The 24,513-nt window shown below is 39.8% G+C and overlaps 1 protein-coding gene across 4 annotated transcripts; it reads right to left on the bottom strand.

Annotated features, from left to right (window-relative positions):
* Positions 1 to 1,554: 1,554 nt before the first annotated feature.
* On the bottom strand, positions 1,555 to 23,877 carry SPIN1 (spindlin 1). Of its 4 annotated transcripts, none has more exons than XM_072150796.1 (7): positions 23,545 to 23,877; positions 13,187 to 13,404; positions 11,181 to 11,229; positions 10,371 to 10,624; positions 7,294 to 7,527; positions 6,044 to 6,076; positions 1,555 to 4,491 (listed from the first exon to the last, which is right to left on the bottom strand). In XM_072150796.1, the coding sequence occupies exons 2-7, from the start codon at positions 13,236 to 13,238 to the stop codon at positions 4,292 to 4,294; spliced, it is 822 nt and encodes a 273-aa protein (XP_072006897.1). In that variant the 5' UTR covers positions 13,239 to 13,404; positions 23,545 to 23,877; the 3' UTR covers positions 1,555 to 4,291. The 4 variants fall into 4 exon arrangements, with proteins under 4 accessions (XP_072006897.1, XP_072006896.1, XP_072006898.1 ...); XM_072150795.1 differs by lacking the exon at positions 23,545 to 23,877 and adding an exon at positions 23,028 to 23,446; XM_072150797.1 differs by lacking the exon at positions 23,545 to 23,877 and adding an exon at positions 23,120 to 23,446.
* Positions 23,878 to 24,513: the final 636 nt, after the last annotated feature.

Here is a 24,513-nt window from a genome sequence, read left to right as displayed (position 1 = left end):
AGGTACCCTGGGAGGTCAGCACACAGACCAGGATGAAGTTAATGGTGTAAAAAGGTCAGAGATGAAACTTGGGTGCCTTGCACGTGCCTGCTTAGATTTTTCTTGATCTTTTATCTCCTCTTCTGCTTTTGGGTTACCAATTCCATTTAAAACAAAAAAAAAAAAAAAGTGACAAAATAGGCATATGTGGTTTTTGTCTTTTAATACAATAGACAGCCAACAAATGTTTTTTTCTGGTGTATGGATAACATCCACTTATCCTGAAAATAGAAGTCAAGAGGCATGAGTTCTGGAGATGGATCATTTTTTTTTCTTCTCTGCAAAACCCATTCTAATGCATATGGTAAATTGGTAAAAAGCTCATAAAATGATTAAGCCAGATGGAAAATAAGCGTTTGCCACCTTATACAGGTACAACAACATAACAGCCAGCCATTTCGTGACAAATGCCTCATCGATGCTTTTTAAACCTAGCTTTACTATAATACACAAATTGTAAACCGATTGGTATGGGCAAAAGAACGAATTCCAGCGGTGGATTCAAATGATACCAACAATTTGAGCGACAAAAAGAAAGATGTATCACCCTGAAAGATCTTAACTCTCAATGAAGGATTATTTTTGTATAATAAAATATAAACATAATAAAAGCAAAATAGTTTTAACTCATTGTAGTTCATCCAAGGTGTGTCAGGAATAGTGGTTAGAGCAAGCCTAAAGGTGGGTAAAACAGTCATAAACAGAGTGTTTAAATGGTCAAAGCATTAGAATTAAAGACTTAACACAATACAGGCAGTCCCCGGGTTACGTACAAGATAGGGTCTGTAGGTTTGTACTTAAGTTGAATTTGTATGTAAGTCGGAACTGTATATTTTATAATTGTAGCCCCAGCCAGAATTTTTTTGGTCTATGTGATAATTGGATTTTAAAAATGTTGGGTTGTCATAAGAACCAGGATTAACATTAAAGCTTCATTACAGACACCTATGATATCTGTTACAGCTGTTTATTGTAGCCTAGGACTAAAGTACAGGAGATTACTAATATTCAGTGGTCTGTGTGTAACTAGGGGTCGTCTGTAAGTCAGGTGTTCTTAAGTAGGGGACCGCCTGTATTTGAAAAATAACAATTTGGTATGGCATTATAACTTACCTTTATGCTTCAGTCATTACCAATACATTGTTATTTTTCTAGTATTGTGCCAAGTCTTTCATTATAATGCTTTGACCATTTAAACACTCTGTTTATGACTGTTTTACCCACCTTTGGGCTTGCTCTAGTCGCTATTCCTGACACACGTAGTTTTAGCTGATTGTAGTTCGTCTGATCTTGCCTTATGTCTATATTTTATTGTATAATAAAGGATAATTTGTCGTATATCTTTCAGGGTGATACATTTTTCTTTTTTGTTGCTGTAGGCACCTTAAATATGGGGCAGGGGTTTAAAAAAAAAACAAAAAAAAGAAAAACAATAAATTTTAGACCGCTCGTTTCACACATGCACCATATAAGCATACTAACTAAGCATGCAGAACAAAATTGTCTGGTCAAATCTATTTTATATATATTTTTATGTAATATTACATGGCAGCCTGACATCACGCACACAAAATACAATTATACATTAGAAATAAAAGGCCCAAAAAAAATAGGATTACAAACAAAACACAGCTTGCAGTTCCTGTAAAACGTCTTGACAAAATTTTCAAAGCCACTTTTATCCGGGTATCGAGATGTAAGGTAACATTAAATGCAAGCACTGCATGCAGATCTAAAACGTGAGCCCTAACAAAAATCTTAAGAGATGAGAGGTGGAAGTTCTTTAATGTACATGCACCCGACTAGGCAGGTGAAAGCAAATCAAACAGAAACATAAAAAAAAAGTACAGAAAAATGTATATAAAAAACAGTAATTATACTTGTAACCATAAAGAGTTATTCAGCAGAAAAAGGAAAAACAAACAAAAAAGGCCCAATTTGACAATACATACTGTGCGTTTTCAGTTGCGCACACACGCACATTTACAATGTGTTACAAACTATAGTGGTGGGCTCACGGAGCCAGGCTCTGCTTTGAGATTTACATGCAGGACTCTTCAGAGTCAATAATAGTCACTTTAGAGATCTGCAGGTTAGAAAAAACACTGTTGCAAATCTATGTATTTTGCTAAATACACAAAAAACATAATTCAAAGACCTTTTTGATGTGTAACACAAAAAGACAAATGGATAAGCTATTCACTGAATATTCTTCCTCTGCCTTTGCTTTACTCCTCACCCCCCCCCCCTCCAAAAAAAAAAACAAAAAAAAAAAAACAAAGAAAAATGTACTGAAATAGCAATGGACAACCACATAGACATTAATGTTGAGCAGTAAGAAAAAAAAATACATTACAAGGCATTTGCCATAAGGCTATATATGAAACATGGCAGAAGAGTTCAGTAAAAAGAACGCCACAAGGTTTTGAGTGAGTAACAGTTCAGCACTCTCATGCATTAACAGGAGGTTAGTGCTAAAACTTAGCAGCAAAGGGGGACAAAATAAAACGCTATCAATCAAGTTTACCTGCTCCCTTCCACAATCTTACAGAGATGGTTATACTGGGGGACACCGGTGGCTCGTCTGTATACGATGCAGGGAAAACACAACTTTCCCAATACTTTACTGTAATAGTGGGTGAAATCACGTCGTATACCCCCAGTTATAGGTTCAAATGAAAGAGAAAAATGATATGTTGGCACTAAATCAGTATTCAAACTGGTAAATGTTATATGTCGTCACAAGTAAGCCCCACTAGGGGAAAGAAAATGAAACATGGTGAACTGCATTTTAGATGTTCAATACTTAGGGAGTGTAATATCAGCTTTAAGTTTCCCAAGTTATGTTGACTCCACAAGTCAATATACAAAACCCCTTTAATTTCTAGGCAAAATCTACCGCAGGAGGGAAAAAAATGGGTAAAGAAAATCTATTCCTAATATAAATACATTTTTACATATTTAACCTGCTTTGTAATCCCCATCTGCTAAACATTAGTGTGCAAGAACAACTTCTAGCCGATGCCCCACAGGATAAAAGGATTTTAAAATGATGTACGTCATTAGGTCGGAGAACGTGGTGTGAATACGTTTTTATTCCGTAAAGCCAAGATTTGTGCAGTTTTATCTTAAATGCTAGGTTCAAGTGTGCAAGTGTTGGAGGCTGTAGGTCAGAGCTCCGCTTCAGGATGTGTGAATGAAAAATGCCATCATAGCTTGCGTAGTGCCATGAGACCCATCAGCCGCAATATGAAAGGCTCATCTCCACTCAGTAGCCATTTCTTATTTAGTTTCAAAAAGGATTTTTTTTCCATAATGTTACAATTCAAAAATAGGACACACGTTTGGATCATACTTGAATTACACATGAACCAGCAGCTGGTGTCTGGGAAAAATGTACAGCCAAAACACAGAAGATAAGATGTGAAAAGAATATAAAAAAAAAAATATATGTATATAATAATATGATGTGGGAAGCAAGAACACTTCTCACTCACAATATAGACTTAACACTGGAAATATACTTCCACAGAGTTTAACATGGAGCAGAAGTGCCCCACAACCCAAGACATCATGTCCAGGGTAAAGTAAGGAAAGGTTAGGTTTTTATTTTCGTATCAATACATTTTTCTCTCTTACACAGCTTCACTAGCGTTGCCATATTTGATGTGGAGCTTCAGGCCAATTTACAGCCAATGAACATCCCACACATTAACTGAACTGTGCCATGTTACTGGCTAAACGTTGGCAAGAACCATAAGTCAATACTTCACAGTGCAATGTTTTGCTTGGACTCACAGCACAAGTATCAATAACCCCTACTGCTTTCAATAGAGACACTGGAAGCCAAAATAATGGACAGCTACTTTACGGAAGTTAGACATACCAAACAGTTCTCTGTAGAGTAAGGAATGACTGCTTAAGAAATACATTTCTATCCCGATATTTGATAATCTGCATGGCAGGTCATGTCTTTACGTGCCAAGCTGCCGCCGCCTGCTTCATGTTCAGAACTGTAGTGTTTCCAAATCCAAAACGCGTCAATCTTTCAAAGTGGTTTGGTCCTTTGCAAGAGAAAGACGGATTAGCATGTCCAACCAAAAAGACTTCTCCCTTCTTTAATACGCAACACCAGGGATTGTGGGTTCGCAGGAATAACTAAGCGTTTCTGTAATCAGAAAGCAAGTAGTCTTTCTACAAATTTTACATATATTTAAATCCACAATTTTGGCAAGGGTGTCCACAGTTCCACTTAGGATGTCTTCACCAAATCGTAGACATAAATATGGAAATCGTCATCAAACTTTATGAAGTAAACAGAGGGTTTGGCTTCCACTTGATGAATAACCATGCCAGTCCTTTTTGAGCCATCTTCTTTGGCGTATTCCACTTGCTTCCCCACCAAGCTGTCCACAACCTCACCTGGCTCTCTTTCAGCTGGAGGAGAATCATCTATTGGCAGCAAACACAAGGGGGGGGGGCACATTAGCATAATTAAAGTCTCATTTTCACAAAAATAATGAATTAAAACCTATAAAAGTTATCTAAAGAGACTCAGGGCTGTGGAGTCTAGAGGTTTACTTCCAATGAAAGTTGATATGGGGCACAACACATATCAATCAGATGGACAGAAAACATTACCCAAATTAGGCTTCTCTGAAGCTGGCCATAAGGATAAAGCACTAGAGAAGTGGAAACTAATCAACACCAATTATTTTTTGAATGTTTTAGAACGACTTTTTTTAATTTGCAAATATTACGGTAAGTAGATTTGCAATAAGTTGTGTATCTAGTAATTTCTAATAATATATAATAATTTTAATATTACTGCCCAAGTTAAATTTGTACATTTCTATTAGCTCCCACTGTCACAGCCGTGAAAATAACGTCATTTTAATGCCCCAAATCATTTACATTGAACAATTGACCACGGGATAAAAAAATTCTTAATACAAATCACACATTTAATCTTTAGCAGAACAATATTTCATAACCTTACATTAGCTGGTAAAGAATCAATGACAGAGAGAAGACTTTATTCAAAAGGAGAATGTATAAAGATGATAAGAAGTTCAAAGAAACATTTAAAATTGTGCTTTATGTCAGAATATTGATAACAAATGCTTAAAGACATTGTCCCATTTCAGCAAATATAGTTCAGAAAATGGTATAACTTTCATACAATGTGCTTTCTGTATCAATTACTGGATCTCTACCAATGTCCTGTGGAAATCTGCCCATCCATGGTCATGTGATGTCACAGGTGTATGGCTCGTAATAGATCACACAGTTCTGTTAACTCTGTGGTAACAAGATGACCAGGGAAAGATTTCTATACACATTAAAGTTGTCTGTACTGAAGCTTTATTGTTAATCCTGGTTCTTATGACAATCCAACATCTTTAAAATCCAATTGTCACAGAGACCCAAAAAAAGAAAAAAATTGTCTAGAGCAACAATAATAAAATATACAAGCCGCAAGAGCCGGGAGAGGAAAGGAGCTGCAGGGAGAGTCGAAGGCAAGTACAGAGTTTTTTGTTTTTTTTAATATAACGAAGGGCGGCTAGGCTGTGACCAATACATTTCCCACCCTAGGCTTACACTAGAGTCTATATGGTACATTGGAAAATTTAAAAACTCCTGATTATACAATTACATTTGCTGAAATGGGAAAACCCCTTTAAAAAGGGAAAATTCACACTGAGCCAATGAGTTCAAGAACTGCGAGAAATAAAAAGGCCATCTCCAATTTACTTCTGGAAAGGTTGCATAATCCTGAAGTCCTTATAATACATGAGTAGTAGTTTTAAGACAAAGAAATTAGTACTTTAAATATCACAGTGTTAAATCTGTTTGCTGTGTTTTAATGTCAGAAATTCAGTTTGTCACTCTGTGTTTCAGCAGACACAGCAGACTCTTGGTGAATTTCTTGTGGTAGCACAAATAAAAGAAATACATCTAAAAGAATCTTAAGGTTATATGAGCAAATGTAAAAATGTATTACCTTTAGCATTCTTTGACATGGATGAAGATTGCCCTAATAGGTATAATAAATTGATTAATCAATCGATTTGTAAGTCAGAACAATAAAATAAAAATGCTTGTCACCATCAATGGATGACAATTAGTAAGGAAAGTTTTTAGCGAGGTTCTAGTTCATATCTGCTTATATGGATTTCACCACTCATGTATTATACCAGGAAGAAAAGAGCCAGAATTTGATGATTTTGGCAGTCACAAATGAAACCTTAAATATATTGTATCCACCATTTAAAAAAGGTAAAATATACAAGATTGAGGCCTTGTTATAACTTGCCACATTGTTCCTTATACTTCTAGTTCTGAAAACTAAAATGACCCTTTTCCTAGAAGCTCTAGGTGCCTAAAATAATATGTAAAGATAAAAAAATAAAAAAAAATTAAAAAGGGAAATTGTGGGATTGATCAGTGTGATTTTTAGATCAGTGGTTCTTAACCAGGGTTCTATCGGTGGGTCTCAGGGGTTGACCGCCACAAAGGTCAAGACACACATATTTGATTTATCACTAAAGAAGGGTGTGGTGAATGTGCATATGAAGCTGGTGGGTTAAGAACCACTTTTTTAGATGATTCCAGAGTTGCACTTTTTCACCAAGATCTTTACGAATTGTCAAAATGGCAATCTTTACGTATCCAATCTTTGGAAACCACATGTGTCAGATTGCAGTGGAGTGCCAATAGTCTGGGGACAAGTCTGCCAGGTCATCGTAAAGAGGGCCAGTCACCATGTATTAAAAAAATTAAAAAAAAAAGGTTTGTTTCCAAGCAAAATATAGTGGTTTAGAAAAGATGTTTCTATTCCCTTTAAGCTTCAGAGCATACAAAAAATAAATAAATATTAAAAATGTAATAAAAACACCTCTAGGAAAAAATAAAATCAAGAACACAGCAAATCCAGAAAAAAAAAAAAAAACAATATTGCTAGTGATCGGAAAATGTAAAAAAAATTGTGGGTTTTGTAAAACCAAAATCGTCCGATATGTTTTTTATTCTTGTGGTAAAGCATCTTTTTGGATAGGGAATTGGGATACTGTTCTATCCATTGTGTTTTCCTCTTTGGCCCCTGATATACATCAGTAACTTCAACAATTTTGACAAGGCAGCAGAACCCACACCCCCAACCAAACACAAGCATACACACCCAAGTTAACGCACCTAGAAAGGATTACATTTTCAAACAGATTTTTAGAAAACCATCATTTTACGATTGCTTACTTGAATCTGGCATAATGCGGAGGTCGCCTTCTTTGTAGTCATCTAACAGCTGATACATGTATAAGACAGGGTCTTTTTCATAGGTGATATAAAACCATGTGTTCATAATAGGTGCCCGCGCCAAAACCATCCCTCTCCATTCATCTTTAGAGCCGTCTTCGGTTTCAAACATATGCTCCACAGCTTTACCAATCATGGTGTCCGCTAAATGGGCATCACTAATTCGAGATGACGCTTTAAAAGAATAAATACATTACGTCACACATTTATTTGTTGTTGAATCTTAGTAATAGAAAAGAAAAAAAGAATGGTTTGTTGCCAGAACAATAGCAAAAACCCGACAACAGCAATTTACAGTCTTTAACCCCTTAAGGACGCAGCCATTTTACAGCTTAAGGCTCAGTCCCATTTTTTGGATTCTGACCTGCGTCGCTTTATATGGTTATAACTTTTGAACACCGTTACTTATCAAAACGATTCTGAGATTGTTTTTTCCCCACATGTTGTACTTCATTTTAGTGGTAAATTTTGGCTGATAAGTTTTGCGTTTATTTACAAAAAAAAAAGAAAATATGATGAATTTTCTGAAAAATTTGCCATTTTTGAAATTTGAAATCATTGCGTTTTCAGGCAGATAGATTTACCACCTAAATAAGTTGCTGAATAACATTTCCCATTTGTCTACTTTACATTTTCACCATTTTTGAAATGTCTGGATAATTTATTTTGATGTCACGCGGCTTACAAATAGAATATCGCTTTTCCGGATTTTCAGAATTGACTATTTTGGGGATAAATACAGTTTTGAATGAAAATTTACATATTTAGCATCAAAACCCCCCATATAACCAACCCAATTTCAAATCTGCACCCCTCAAGCTATCAGAAACAGATTTTACGAAGATTGTTAACCCCTTGAGATCTTCATAGTAATTACATCAAAATGGAGGCGAAATTTAGAATAGTCAAATTGTGCCGGTTATACGTTCATTTAGCACTAAAATTTACACATTTCCAAAAGATAAAAATACAAAACCCACCATACAATTTGTTCTACAATTTCTCCCGAGTGCAGAGACCCCCCACATGTGGCCGTGACTTGTTTTATGGGCACACAGTGAGACGCAGAAGGGAAGGAGCACCCTGCAGCTGCCAGGATTTTACTTTCCTCATTGGCCTCTTTTGAAGGCTGTAAAATTTTCGCTTTTGCGCTATTAGGGTCATGTGACGACATTTTTTTTGCGGGATGAGATGCTTTTTTTCAATGTTACCATTTTGGGGTTGGTATCACCCATTGTTGAAAATTTAGGAACTTCTTTTTGAGAGCAGGAGTAGAAAAGCATCAATTCTCTACTGGTTTTTTTACTTTTTTTTTTGTGGTGTTCACCGTATAGACTAATAATCATATTATCTTCATTCTATGGGTCGATACGATAACGGGGATACCAGACACGAATATATTTTCTTGCGTTTTACTAAATTTGTAAAATAAAACCCTATTGTGGGGAAAAATATATCATTTTTGTATTGCCATCTTCCAAGTGGCATAACTTTGTTACGTTTTTGGCTACGGAGCTGGTTGATGGCTTGTTTTTTGCGGGACACGTTGTACTTTGCACCAGTATCATTCTAGAGTACATATGTTTTTGTGATCACTTTTTATAGCATTTTTTGTGGGATTGAATAGGTAAAAATCATAATTTTTGGAGGGTTTATAACAGTTTTCTTTTACGGCGTTCATCGTGCGGGTTCAATAATTATTTATTTTTATTCTACGGGTTGTTACGGACGCGGTGATACTATATATGTGGGGTTTGTGTTATGATTTAGACTTTTTTTTGTTATATGTCTCTTTATATGTTTTGGGGCTTTTGGGCATTTTTGGTGATTTATTACTTTATTTTTTTATTGAATAATTTTTTTTTAAAACTTTTTCACTTTTTCCACCATGGGAAATGAACAAGCAATCATCTGATTGCTTGTTCATAATAATACCCTGCAATACTCATGTATTGCAGGGCATTATCAGTGGCACTCTGCCAGTAAGATGACCTCACAGACGCCATCTTACCGGCAGTTCCTGCAGGTAACACTGGGGTCCACATCGGACCCCAGTGATACCGTAGCAGTGATCGGTGCCCCCCGAAAATGATTCGGGGGGGGGGGGGGGGGGGAGCGATTGTGGGGGAAAGACACCCCATATGCATGTTAGATGCCGCGGTCGCGATGACCGCGGCATTTAACGGGTTAATCACCCGCGATCAGAGACAACTCCGATCGCGGGTGTTACACTGGGGTGCTGGCTATCAGTCACAGCCGGCACCCCGTGTTTCCCGATGCCGGTTCGGCTCAAATCTTGAGCTGAACCGGCATCGGCTCAGTGTCCGATATATCGGACGCTGAGCGCCAAGTCACTGAGCTCAGCGTCCGATATATCGGACGCTGAGCGTTAAGAGGTTAAACTTGGGGTTGTGAGTGCACCGACTCTTCAGGAATACACTTTGGGGTTGCAACAATTTTTCCTGCCAGTACAGGTTGGGTGAACTGTTCAATTTTATTCAATTTATTCCAGTTTTTAGTCCCATTCAGTGATAGTCAGTGTTAGATTTATCAGTGTAAGTGGGATTGGGAGGGTTATCTCTAAGAATATAATGACCCTCTAGTTTGATTGTATTAACCCATCACTGATACATTTCAAGTCCTGTGACTGTTCTTCCCCTTACAAATTTCCCCTCTCCCATGACATGCTTTTTGGGAATTCCAAAAGGCCAGGCAAGAGAAATAGGTAATAGGTAATGTTTCTTGTGTTTCCTATACAGTCTGCATGAGGTTTTAAAGTTCACCAAAACACTAAAGTGAAATTTTATGACTCAAACTAGATGTGGTAGGAAGAGGGCAAGTTTTTGGTTGCATTGCCGTGCAAATATTGGATTGTTATATTTACTATAGTGTCCGCCAAGACTGACCTGGCATAGAGTGCTTCTGGGTATACCAAGAGGTCGTAATACAGTGTTTGACTACATTGCTTTTACTGGTCATACAACCATATAGTCTATAAATCATTGTTGTACACTTACCAACTCTGTCTGGAAGAACTTCGAGAGCAGACACCCTTTCATCTTTGTGAAGCTCAAGTCCATAAACACAATCAAATCCATCATATTTTATAAGATAAAGGGAAGGGTTAACTGGTACTTGATCCAAAACTGTTCCTTTCCATTGAGTTATCGGACCGCTGCCTTCTTTCCAGCCATGCTGTATTCTGCAACCTACAATATTTCTTCTTGGTTGAGAGATTGGTTTACTTGGTCCCATATTGCTTCGATGTTTCCTGAATACCAATATCATCCATTAAGACATAGCATAAATGAACTAGCCTACCAGACACGGCATTCATTTTAGATACAATTTACTTGGAACCGGAAAGCCATGCTAGTCAATACAAATGAAAACCTAAAATATTTAGATGCGTTTCCAACTGAAGGCCAAAAGCATCTTAATCCTGTAAAGGTTAATGTAGAAGCACCTTGCATATCTGGCAATTCCATAATTCAATGTAGCTTGTATTTAGAATTACTAAATAAATATGTATTACAACTTATACTACAGAAACACTGGGGTATATTTGTCAGTAAAAATGTGCCCAAGACAAAAAACCCCAAATGATCAGCCACGCAATTACCGATTGTTTTAAAATAAAAGGGGTTTATCTGAATGCACCACCCAATACACAAATAATTTGCTGCATTTTCTGTGTAACAAGACTAGATCATGTTACACATTACATTTTGACAGCACTGAAGCAAGCTCGTATCACCAGTCATAACATTAGTAAAGTGCCAATCCTACTTTTCTAAACCAAATACACAAAATTATTATACACTCACTTGTGAGAGGCCCTTTTCTTCATCATATTTGCAGAAACCCCTGCATGTGCTGGTAAAAAAATAAAAAGGGAAAGTTAACATTTTAAGCAAAAACAAAAAAGTTCCAACAGGCTTAGAGCAATAAATCTACATCTTGTGTATAATTATTAAGCAGCTACTACCTGTGGTAGTTGAGTTGAGCATAAGGGGGGGGGGGGGGGAGGGGGGTTTGCTAAAATTGCTAAACTTTAGCGAAACTTAAAGTACTCCTGCACGACAGATACCTACCTCGCCCTGCAAATGCCCTAGCATGAGTGAGTAATAGCCTGGGGATCCAAACATTAGCCCGTCGCTCTGTAGCTACTTTTTAAACAGTGATCCCAGTTTGTCAAGCTTAAAGAACAACTGTGAACGTTTTATTTTCCCCCACAAATCAATAACTCTTGGGAGGTAAAAAACTTTGCCCATTATCTTTGTTGCCTATATCCAGCAGTTTCTTTGCTGTACCCCTCAGATTATCTCAGTGCTGAAGTAGCTTCCTCTGCCAATGAGCTCTGGAGTCCGTCTGATAAACAAATATAGCCCCTCACATAAGAGCCCCTTTGCTCACAGAGGGGGTGGTCACGTGCCAGTGCTCTCTGTGTATGTAGCAGTGCTGAGTGTGATACAGATGTCTCCTGCACAGACTACAGAGGTACAAGATCTCCCCTGTTCCCCATCTCAGTGATTCTACAGAACTCCCTCTGTCCCTCTCCTCATTGAATTCTGCAACCCCTCCACCACTTTGTACTCGGCATTATGAGTTCTGTGCATGTTTTCTGCCTCTCTGTGTGAAGGAAGCTGCCAAGCTGGTCAGCATATATATCCTGTATGTACAAGTTGCAGTGTTCAGTGGATTGACTTGTGGGAAACCAAATGGATTTAAGGCTAAATTACTTTGAGAGATATCACAGGTTATCATGGGTTCTGTGGGCAGATTGAATTGGACTCAACTTCAGGGCAAGCACAGGTAGACATTAGTCTCCACCCACTTCAACCCTAGTGAGAAAGATTTTTGTCAAACACTTTCAGAAAAGAAACTGCCATAACTTTGAAAAAAAACGGCAAGCAGCACATTATGGGCATCATTCTGTTTTTAAAAGGGGAATCAAATATGAGAATGTGGTGAAATGATACCTTTAGAGTTACGCTTTCATGAAGACCAGCACCAAGGAGAAAACAACTATAGGAAAGTATGTTTATTTTTATTTACTAACAATTAGTGGTAGAGTTTCTTTATTGCACACATTAACAGCAGCAATGCAAGTAGGAAAATCTTGTCTCAAGTGCATTTGTGAATGCAGCCTAACTGTCCTCATCTCTTTGTATTTCAGTGAAGCAACTTGAACAATGTTTTACAGTGTATTGCAACTGACTAAAGTATGCCAACACATATTCAGTTAGTTACAGTCAGGTCCGGTCCAGAAACAGGATCAGATGTACTATGCGATAGGGACGAGCATAGATCACTACTGGCCGCTGTAGAAGATCATGTGACTGGAGATCAGCGGCTTATAAAGAGTATTGGAGCTCCAATCATATAACCTATCAGGCCTACAGCTGCAGCAGTAAAGAGATTGCAGCATGCAGCCCATCAGAGGGAGAGCGGCAAATAGTCTGATGTGAATTAGCAAGTTAGCCCCCAACATAGGAGGGGGATCAATAAAGTAGTATTGCAACATATCACTTGACAACCCTTTTAAATAAATTTTAAAGTTTACTATGATCTAGACAATTTAAGTATAGTGTCATAGAAACCGTTTTAGACAAAGTGATTTTCTGGAGAAACTTTCCCCATTTAAAATGGTACTCCAAACAAGAAATTAAACATTGATTTTTAAGCTTGAGTATAGGTCACTACTTAAACTCTTAAAAGAAGCCAGGATATTAAAAATGTGAAAGGATAATAAGAGATTAAACCAAATCCTATATAAACATCTTATCCAGTGTTCCACTAAAAACTTTACAATCTACAGCCAATGTTTTACCTGCATCAGCTCTTGATCGCTGAGCGGCTGCCTTTGCAAATGGAGTCTTCATTCATCTGTGTATGCCAGGGCAGCAATGCTGCCAAACTAGGGTGAAAACTTGTCACTCCAAGTCTGATGTAGTATTTTCAGTCTACATGAAGACGACAAACTTTCTCCACACCAGAGATAAAGAGCCCGTCAACCATGAAGTGCTCCCACCAATCAAAAAAAGTTATCTGCAAAACAAAAACATTTTTAGTGGCAAACAGCTGCAGTTTGTACAACACTACATAATTAAAGCACCCAGCGCTTGTCTGCAATATGGAGGAAACCTTTCCATACTGCAGAAAAGGGGAACAGAAATTAGCTCGTTTTAACTTGGCATCATGTCCAGCCATGCTGTGGCGACCATTGCAGAAATCAGTAAGGAATGCAAAGACTGATAGCTGCAGCAAATCTGCAAGATAAACAAGTCAACCATCATCTGCCAAACACTGCTAATAATCTAAAAGGGGTATTCTAGTCTGGGCATTCACATTCAGATTCATTAATCTGCCATAAATAAACATTTTTCAATTGGATGTTATTAAAAAAAAAAAAAAAAATGTTCCTGTGTGAAGATAATTTCTCATAAATGTTGTTGAAACAAGATGGCTTCCTCAGTTACGACCACCACGCACTCTGGTCCTCTGGCTATTGAGTCCTGCCAGACCCCTTGTTTTCAGCAATCATTTCCACAGGACCTCTGTGAGACATGAATTAACTCCCGGACATTTCATATACAAAAACTTTGTTTCTTTGTGCGATCACTCCAGCAGTGGTGGCCGTATCCAGGGACACAGTCTTGTTTCTAAGGGAGCAAATGACTATATTTATGGGAAATTATCTTCACACAGGAACATTTTTTAAATAACATCTAATTGAAGAAATGTTTACATATGGCAGATTAATGAAACTGTATGTGTATGCCCAGGCGAGAATACCCCTTTAATGCTCTGCGCTAGAGTTACTAAGAAGTTCCAGCCACTTAATTTTGGTGCACGATCATGCACCTGAATGCAACCTGCGCTACCCCCAACCCCACACACACACGTATTGCGAAGGGCAAAGAGTTGCAATTTCCTGGCTACAGGAGTTGCTGATTTTTCATGCCTTGTATGCCAGACATACAAGGCACCATAAATGAACTCCAACATGCAGTTATTTCAATACATCACATTTTTATGAAAATACCCATGCAAAAATCCCAAATAAAAAGGAAAGAACAAAAACATTTAGACCACTAGTAACAATTGTAAGACTAGGCATGCAAGAAAAGCATGACTTTATGATTAAGTCAATGTTATAATGAAGCCATCGTTTTTTCTTCCCAGTGTATGGGAGCCAGTAGGAAGCTCAGCTTGCCCTGAAGAAAACTAGCCCTCTGAAAGACTCTTAATGAAAGGGAAAAAAAATTGCTTTTGGAAGCCACCTAAAGCCAAATAAAGCGATCAAATGTCATTTTAATGAGTAACAGTATACTGTGAATGTATACAGGATAATCATTCTCTCATTCATTGGGGAGTATGGGTTATTCAACCACCATCTGTGACAACCGCTATAAATTGCCATCACAACAATAGGAAGGTACAAAGAGAAGGCCAAATGCTAAAATGTTTCCAGTCTCCACACTTCTAGCGACTGAAGTGAAGATTTTGGTGCCATGTGAAGTCATTTCTTTACACAATCTCAAATCACTTCTTGAAAACTTTTTTTCAGAGCTCACTTGACCACCTCAAGTCTTTAAAGAGCACAGTAAGCTCTCAATAATGTATTATATTATAACTAACTATACAGCAGACAAAAGATGAAAGCAGAAGTGTCCAAGTACAATATAGCAAAAATGGCAAGAAGTTGGGCTCTTGCATACAAATGTTCTGTATGGTGGGATAATCCCAAGGACTGCACATAGCGCAGTAGGCAGGAGTCTGTGCATTATATAGAAATATAATACAAGGACGTACGCGACTCTGGTGTTACGCCACCTTCCTCTCAGGCATCGAGAGTAATGAATGATATTAATATACGCAATGTGAAGAACAGTGCCTGGATCGAGGAGAAGAAGAGTATATTGGCAAGTATGTGTAGTTTTACTTCATAATATATTAGCGGTAGATTAATGCAGTTACACCCTCATATGTGATCTCTCACCCCCAAAACTTACAGTTAAACTATTTTCTATCTAATCATGTATTAAAGGGAACCTGTTGTCAGCAATTAGCCTAAAAAAAAACAAAAAAACAAAAAAACAAAAAAAAAAACAGAATATTGTCAAGCAACGTAACACCATTTAGTTTTTGTTTCTTTCATGGCCCAGTGTGGTGGCATCATCCAGAAAAGGCAACATTAAAGGGAGCTGTAAATTGGTTGTATAAAGTCAAGAAGGAGGAGAGTTTAACACTGATGTCAAGGTGGGGAGCTCAGAACGCCTCCTCCTCTGTAACTGATATTGTGCAGCAGACTTCAGGAGACTTGGTTAGTGATGCATGTGGATGCAGAACCATCAATTACAGTGAAGGGGACTTTCTGAGGAAGAGAGAACTTGACTTCAGTTTTAAACTTTCCGCCTACTTTATACAACCGATTTACATCTCACTTTAAGAAAAAAAAAAAAAAAAATTCCTGGATGATGCCACCACACTGGGTCATTAAAGAAATATGATCTGCAATGTGTGTCAGCTGCACGACAACATAATAGTACTGCTTTATTAGGTCAAATTCTGCTGACCGGTTTCTTTTAAGCGCCAACTTAATATGCCGGCTAAAATTCAAAATGGCGACCTAGATTGCCATTTACATACTATTAGCATTACAAAAGACAGACAAGACCATGACATTTTACTTTTCTTAGTCTCGACACTAGCCACCAAGGCTTGGCTACACAGTATGCACTGATACGCCTTTTAAATAACCATAAAGGAAGAAGCTTTGTGGGGAAATAAATGGCTAAAATGGCTCATGTGCAAACAATGCCAGCGCACTACCTTGTTTTACATTCAAAGACTACATTTTAGTTAGATTATACTGGTTAGTCATGTTTTTCTCAAGGTGCCAGGAAAAACATTGTCCAGGGAATACCACTCTGCTTCTAAAGTATTATATTTCATACGCAAGAGAGAGAGATATATATAGAAAGAAAAAAGGGAAAATAGGCATTAACCAAAAATATAAGTGGGATCAAACGTCAAGCATGTGATATAGGGCAGTTGCTGTGAACCTTTTACTGGCCGAATGCACAAATTGTACCCCAAAACACAAGTTTTTACCACAAAATGCAAGCAGCACCAATTTCAGTAGTAGCTTGTTGTATTGTGCTTGGACTCAGAGTTCAGTGGTGTCACATGGACATCAATACTTTTGAAAGAAGGGAGAATTCAGATCATTGTAGCTTCATTCTAGGGCCCTCTGAAAATAAATTGTTGGGATTGGAGCAGGAGCTCAAATGATAATCCGACTCCGTCTGCACCATCTTATTCCTGAGCTGCCTCTAGACTGCAGAAGGATGCCCACAGAGAAGGCTCCTAGGGCCACAACAACTGGTAAAGGGCTTCTTGTCCAAGTAACAACCACTGCAAAGTAGATTATTTTGGTTTTTAAGGTTTCCATTCTGAGACTTCTAAAAAGTCAGCTAGTGTTTGAAGTCTCTAAAATGCCAATTGTTGCTCTGATTCACTCTTGGCTAGACTACTGTAACTCCCTACTAATCGGTCTTCCACTCACTAAATTCTTCCAATCTAGGCTTCATGCAGGAGCCAGGCTGGTCTTTCAGACCAAATGCTACATCTGATGCCTCCAGTTTGTTCCAGTCATTGCACTGGTTGCCCTTCATCTCTTTAGGCCTATCACACTCGCTAACTGCATGAAATTTCAATGCTCAAGCACTGGTGCACACAGGGATCTTTCTTTATACTACTGGAGGAGGTCACAGCTACTAAATGGGAAGCCTATGTTTTCAGGCTCTGCTCAGGATTCATGCAACACTGCCACTTATCAGTTAAGCCCTCTATCAAGTTGTGCAAGGTCACATGTAACCAAGAGAAAGGGCTGCTCTCCAAAACACAGGTGCAGTTGAAAATAACTCAATACTGTAAGGCTACATTAACGTGTGCCTACAGCACCGTAGTACGGCAGACAAACGTTGGTGCCTGGTGGGGGGGGGGGGGGGGGCTTCAAGAGGAGGGGTTTAGTGTCAATCACCCCCGCCCCTCTCCATAGTAATATATGGTGCACAGTATTCCGTACCACTCCCGTATAGCACTGTGCGCCCTTCGCCCAATTTTATGATAACATTTAACCAGAGGTCACACTAACATTTTTCCAGAAGGGTAAAATTACTCCTCTAACCGTTTTTGAGGAGTATTTTTAGCCGAGGAGGAGCATGAAGTTTTCATTAATACAAATATTCATAGACATCTATTTATACAAGAAAATCATTACAGCCCCTGTTGTCCACGCTTAAAGAGGTATTCCCACAAAGACAAGTTTCTTATATGTACTCAGATAAGGTGTTATTTTGTTACCCAAATTCACTATTAACAAAAATACAGCCTTTCACAAATATAAGTCTAACCTGTCTATCAGTCCCGCTGTACATAATTTAAGTTGCCCCTAGACACGACTCTGTAACTTTTGACTTTAGGGTTGGTCTGCCATCTTGGATTTCTCTGTCTTTCTGCTGTGAGCCTGTAGCCATACCCCTGCAGTGCCTGCATGGAGCTCTTGTGATGGGATTTCCAGCTCTTCTTAGTGAGCTGGCTTGAGATTGAGATGTGAGAATTTTTTTTCATGGGAAAATCCCTTCAAGTAGCCAATTGAGATAATAGTTATAAGACCAGGCTGGGGTTGACAACGGCCTCAGACTACCCCTGAGGCTGAGGTTAATACTGGCACCATCAGTATCGCATTGAGTGCCAGCAGTGCTTAGAGTCGCTAGCCAGCGCTTAAATCAGCGTCATAGCCGCTTATAGAGGCGACCTCTGTATTTGACAATCTCAGAACAGGGTGAAGGTATCACATAAAAGTCTGTCTTTTTATGGATCTGCTCCTCAGACCTGGCATCCATTCAAAGTCATAGACCAGACCTTAAGCAAGGGACCAGCTACGGCTGGGCGGCATACATCAGCCACGATGGAGAAGGAGGTGGTGACACCTCTCCATCCCAATGCATTGCATACGGCCCGTAAAACAGGGCCTATCTATTTCCTGTGTATGGACTGGTACGGTGCCGTATTGCTCCGTGCGGCCATTGCCGGTCGCTAGCTTGCTTTAGTTGGCTCTTTATGCCAACATTAGGTAGTTCACTGCAGAAGATTTTCCCACCCTGTATATATCTAAGAAAACTTCTTAATAGTTTTGCCCTTTTAATAAAGGTACACAACGTAAAAAATTATGTAAAAACAGGTCCTTGAAATGAAATGGTGATGCCAATTGTTTAAGATGTCTTAGTGCAGAGTCCATAACCTTGGTCTAGTGCACTCTTTATTTATGTTTACTTTTCAGTCACAGTGTATGTCTGAAATCGTCAAGGTTCTTCTATCAGACATTGGAGTAAGCTATTTAAGTAGGCCAAATGTATGCTCAAGCAGACCTTATTGAATTGAATCTTAAACTCTTTCATGGAATAAAATGACTATTTTATGTTCCAGTAGACTAAGGTGCTGGTCAGCACTTTTATTGTGACAGAACTGTAAAAATTCCATGACATCAGCCGCATGCTGACATCATAGTATGTACCGAAGCTGGCACACACAGAGCGCCAGCGAGCAGCTGACGTAACGAAGACTGTGCCGGACCGAGACCAGATGTCGAAACCGCAATGGATGCCGGGAGGCGTCGGAAGGAGAGTTCATTTGGTGTTTTTTTTTTCTTGACTCGAGTATAAGCCGAGTTAGGGGTTTTCAGCACAATTTTTACTCTAGTATATACGGCAAGTGTCCCTGGTTTATTATGATGGATTTTGATTGGAGTGCAACCAGTTCTAAAAGAAATCTACAGTTTCTCAGTACATTGAATGGTTTATTAAATTTTACCACTAGGAAGAACTGTTTGTTACACAGATTAATAGTTCCCATAAATCTCTGTAATTGGAAAATTGAAGTTATTGCTTTTGGAAGGTAGGGATTAAAACAAAAATTGCAAATAAAGAAAATGACTGCATTGTTAAAAGGTTAAAAATTAAGACCAAAAAGTTAATAACCAGGTCACCTCAAGCAGGTTTTATACAAAACCTCAGCAGCTTCCAAAGGTCAAACAGCAGTCAGGATTGCCTACAACGCCAATAGAAACGAAGCAGATAAATGGTCATCACACAGAAGCACCAAGCCGCTGTACATGACTTCCCTGAAACCTAGTACAATACTAGATCACCATTTCGGCGCTAAGAATTGGGCTCATGTTATCAGAAATAAAATGGCAAGATAAAAAAGTAAAACAGGTGTTGAAACATTTCTCACACAAATATATAAAGAACACTTATTACATAATCTGGACTTCAATACCATATACACATTAGCATATAGTTTATGCACAGGTTGCAGTTAATTGAAACCTCCTGACCCAGGAATCCATTTATATGTACTAAAAAGAAAATAGAGTAGAGCTTTTAAATTAAAGAAATAAATAAAGAAGTCAACTTTGTCAATGTGTTTTTGTATACAGCTCATAAGTGTCATAGCGTCATGGTAGATAGGATTGGATAACTACCAGGAAGATCATGTCCGACCTATAAGATTAATCAATGCTTTTTCCTTAAGAAACTTTTTTGTTCTTAGGGAAATACATTCAAGCGTCTAACATGAACAAAGTATACGCCATATTTTCTCTCCTCCGGCAGCGAGGGTCAGTCTCACTGCCATTGGGCTACCTGCACGCAAGGTAGAATTTAGGACATGTGCTAGCCATTGTTTCTACAGCTATGGGCTCATGCATACAGCCATGGATTCCACAACCCGCGTGTATGAGCGACTGCATGAGAAACAAAAGATAGGTGTTGTAATAGAGCAGGTCCTATTTGCATCTATGGCAGTCATTTTCAATTGTCATGGGCGTATGAGTGGTGGTCATCTGCGGGGGGCACATAAGATTGTGTATAGGTAGCCTTAAAGTATAGCGATGGAAGAACCGCCTCTCCTCTACGCGTAGAGAACCCACTTTGTTTTGGCAGTGGTAATAGACTACAAACTGGGTATAGCTTGACACTACAGTCTTACTGCCAACAATCTGATCCATCGTTCTCTGTAAAGACACATTCACAAAGTTTTTTCCCCCTCAGTATGACATCTGGGATTTTAAATAGCATACCATTTTCAATAGATGGCCGAGTGCTGCCGTTTAGCAGGGATTCCTTGCAGTATAAACCAATATGATGCAAAGAGCCTTGTTCCTGCAGTGTAGTCAGTCCCTGTTCACCGACTGCGTGAAAAAGTTTTTGACAAAGAAGGCTATCCAGTCCAGCAGCACGATTTCATTAAAAAAAAATATATATATCCAAAACAATCCACAATAAACTTTACTTCTGAAAAATAAAATCTACCATAGCTTATGCCAGTTGTGTGGTTTGATCGCCACATTTGCACTGCCGTGCAATGGTAAATTTTTGTTTCCAGATGTATTCATCAGTTTAATTAAACGGAAGAAAAAGGTTTTTATCAATTTTATGAATTGTGGCGCTGTACTGGAAACCTTTGTCTAATTGTTCTGGGTCCAGACGCAACCTTTTCTTGTACACATGCATCCCTTTATGCTGAGGAGTGGTGACATATGTGAAACAGCCCTTCATCTAAGAAAAAAAAATATGTCAAGGCGAGTTCACGTGTGGTGTTAACGCATGCATTTTCAACCACATCACAACAGGTGAAGGGGGAGATTTGCTGTTAACATTGTGTTTACAAAACGCATGTGAACGCACCCTCAGTAGGACATGTGACAGACAGAAGTGTTTAGATCACATGATATAGGGCTTGTTTCTAGTTACTTATTACAGCTGTAGCTTAGGATTAGTAAATCTTCAATGATTTGTAAAGCACTATGGAATATGATGGTGTTATATAAAGATCTATATAATTGAAGTTTATAACTTCATTTATATGATGCACTTGAAATAAATAAAAAGACGTTGTGAAGGAGTTAGTGTTGACTGAAAGGTTTAAAGATGGCGATGTGCTCATCCAGTGCAATGTTATTTTACTAAAGAAAATGGAGCAAAATACTTTCAGACACATAAATGTCTAGGAGTAAAATAGTAAAATGATGTTTTATGTTTTCGTTGCGTTTTTAAAACGCATCCAAAACGAAAGTGGGAGTGAGTTTGGCCAAGACGCATATACATTTGCAATGAAACGCATGCTTTCAGGCAGACCCCCCTCCCACTTGCGTTTGGAAGTGTTTAAAAACACAACGAAAACGCCACATGGGAAGGCGCCCTGAGCTAGATAAGTGTAAGTGGTGCAAAGCAGCACAGCTTTCTTTTGAGACAAGCTTTTCACGGCCTATGAGATGTCTTTCATCTTCATGAAAGCGTTCTCCCATTGAACAATACAACGCTATTTGAGAGGACAAATTCCAAAAGGACGCCCAATGTGAAATGTACAATTATATACACGTTTCTATTTTTAAGAAGCAACGCTATTTATTTTTGATAAATTGCTAAAGTTGTTAATTCCCTTCCCACACAAGTCACACTAATTGTATTTAGCAGCAGGGGGCATCAATGATCTCAGTTGATTCAGCTGGGATCCTGAGAACACGCCCACAAGTTGCATTTTAAGACGCAATCCAAGGGCTTTCCCAGTAGTTAAATGTCGAGGTAACATTGCATTACTAAAAGCGCAATGTTACCCTGACATGCCTCAAAACACAACGGCCCACATTTATCAAAAACAAGGCAAGCTACACTAAATGCAGTGTGCTGGTGGAGTGTGCAGGGTGTGCCATATTCAGGATTTCTGGTGCCCCCTGCACTACCTGACAGAGTGCCCCATTACAAGGGGTGCATGAACCAATGCTGTCAGACAGATATTAGCATTGCAAATACTGCATCCAAAAACCCATCTTAAATACACGTGCAAACAGTTTGCACTAAAAAGAATGTGCATATTCTGACAAATTTGGGTCAATGTGGCCTCAGGCTAAACAAATGCAAAGTAGAGAAGTCTAGAACACGATATTTGTATTTTACCTCCAATAAAGTACAAAATCTTGAACACCAAAACATCAAGTAGGCCTCAAGACAAAATCACAAGCAAATCGAATTGCTGCTGAAATTTACACAGCCAAAAAGCATTTCCATTCATCTGCAGTACACAAATGTACCCCAATCATGATCCACATATGCGTGAGCAGCACTGAAGTTTCACAACTTATATGCATGCCATCAATCACCTGCACACAAGATCACATTTCACTATGAATGAGCAACGCCACGCTTTATTTAGCAGTGATTCATCATAATCTATAAAAATCTAACAGCATTCCTAATAATAACGGTCTGCATCCTTTACAGTGAGTGGAGGCAAGGTCAATATTACAAGGAGCCACATCAGAAGTGATTTTTCTTTTCATTACCCTGACCCTTGCCAGGCAGATGCTGCAATGACAAAGGCGGCATACCAGTTATTCCCAAGTAACCTGCCTATCCCTTCATTCATCTCCTTAGATGTAAGCACAGACCTGAGTCAGGATCACACTGGTACAGACACATCCTGATGAGAGGATGACAAGGGAAGCAGCACCAAAATAGCCATCACATAGCTGTGCCCAGTGTGTGCATCCCAGGGATGGGAGCACTGGGTACCGGGCCTGCATTCCTATGCCTGGCTCTTACCCTTCCATGAGGGGTCCTACCATCCACCGGGGCAGAAGAGCCGGGCAGGGCGAGAGTCAGCCATGTTGGGTGCTGCTCCAGTATTTACAAACCTGCAGCAATTCCGTCCTGGAGAAAGAGACGAGAGGGGGGAGGGGGCGGAAGGCAGCAGACAAAGGAACCCGAAGCCCGAGACACAGACAGCAAGGCTGCCCCTGGCCGGCTCTATCCCCGCCTCATGTGTCTGCTGCCTCCCACAACCTCACAAGGAATGACATCACGGAGCGAGGATTCCTCAGCCCAGGTGAAACAATAGCGGCTGCAGCTCTGTTACGTCATACATTCTCCAGCCGCTGTGACGTCACAGGCTGAAAGGGAACACAAGGGGGCGTCGCTGCGCGCCAGGGGGAGAGCGCTCTGCTACAGCAACAGGAGGAATGCAGCGCACGGCGCCGCACACAAGTGATGGACACAAAGGGCTGAACAGGCCGCTCTCTCCCCCTCCTTCCCGCCCGCAGGCGCCGCAGCCTCCTCTTACCTGTTTCCCTCCACTTTGTCTCAGGTGAAGGCTGCGCCACTGCTCCCGGGCGGCCAAGTAGCCCCAGTGCCGCCCCCTCCCTCCTTTGTCAGAGTCCGTCAGCTCCCGCCTCACTCGCCTCTCCCCCACAACTTCCAAGCCCTCCGCTCAGACAGTCCACTTCTCGTTTTCTCACTCTTCCCTCACCCCCTCCCCCTTTCACACGCTGCCAGATTTGGAGCTGGCTGCTAGTATACACTGTGCTGTGTTTCTCCTGCAAGGAGAAGGCCTCGCCTTCCTGCCAAATAATGATACCCCCTCAGAGCTGGGCCCCTCCTCCCCGTGTTGCTGCAGGACCGAGCTGAGCGCATGCGCACACGGAGCCCGCTCTCCGCCGCGGTAGGACTGAATTGCGCATGCGTGATACTGTGGTTTTTTTTTTTGTTTTTTTTCCACCACCTCAGCGTGGCCAGTGAGTAGGACAGGTTTTTCCAATAACGTGACGCGGGTTGTGTTTAATAATGAGCACACGTGACGCAAGCCGGGAGGAATCTCCATCCAGGACTGTGTGTGAAGTAGGGCTTCTACAGGAGATCCTGGGAATTATCTAGTGAGGGGAATCCAGTAATGTGTCCTTGCCCAGCCCTGATCCCTACATTGCACCAATCTTGTGACAATCTGTGGTCATTGTTTGGCCAAAGTGAGTCCTGTGGCCACGCAATGCTAGAGCCAGAGAAGGGACATGCATTGTTATATTGGGACCCTGGTGTCCACAATGAAGTTTATGACTTGTTCTATCAATGTCTTATCACCAGTGCAGGGTAGCGAGAGCTATTCCACTGTCCAGGAAGCTTGGAGCCGTGTAACTTCCAGGCTTCCTGAAGAACTATATCTCTTGATCCTGCCTGTGGGCATTAAAGGGGTTCTCTGGGTGCGGTACTGATGGGTGGTGGCACGGGACAATGGGAGCGATAGAGGAGGTAAGCTTTT

The sequence above is a fragment of the Engystomops pustulosus genome, chromosome 1 (genome assembly GCF_040894005.1).
Source record: "Engystomops pustulosus chromosome 1, aEngPut4.maternal, whole genome shotgun sequence".
Classification (NCBI taxonomy): Eukaryota; Metazoa; Chordata; class Amphibia; order Anura; family Leptodactylidae; genus Engystomops; species Engystomops pustulosus.
The sequence above is the reverse complement of the archived record's forward strand: the minus strand, read 5'-3'. Positions and strand labels throughout refer to the sequence as shown.

Excerpts from the sequence above, each read along its gene's own strand:
- SPIN1 (XM_072150796.1), bottom strand. The coding sequence starts at position 13,238 with ATGAAGACTCCATTTGCAAAGGCAGCCGCTCAGCGATCAAGAGCTGAT. Across the intron at positions 11,230-13,186 it reads GCGATCAAGAGCTGATGCAG|CACATGCAGGGGTTTCTGCA; the intron begins GTAAAACATTGG and ends TTTTTTTACCAG. Across the intron at positions 6,077-7,293 it reads CCGCATTATGCCAGATTCAA|GGCAATCTTCATCCATGTCA; the intron begins GTAAGCAATCGT and ends TATACCTATTAG.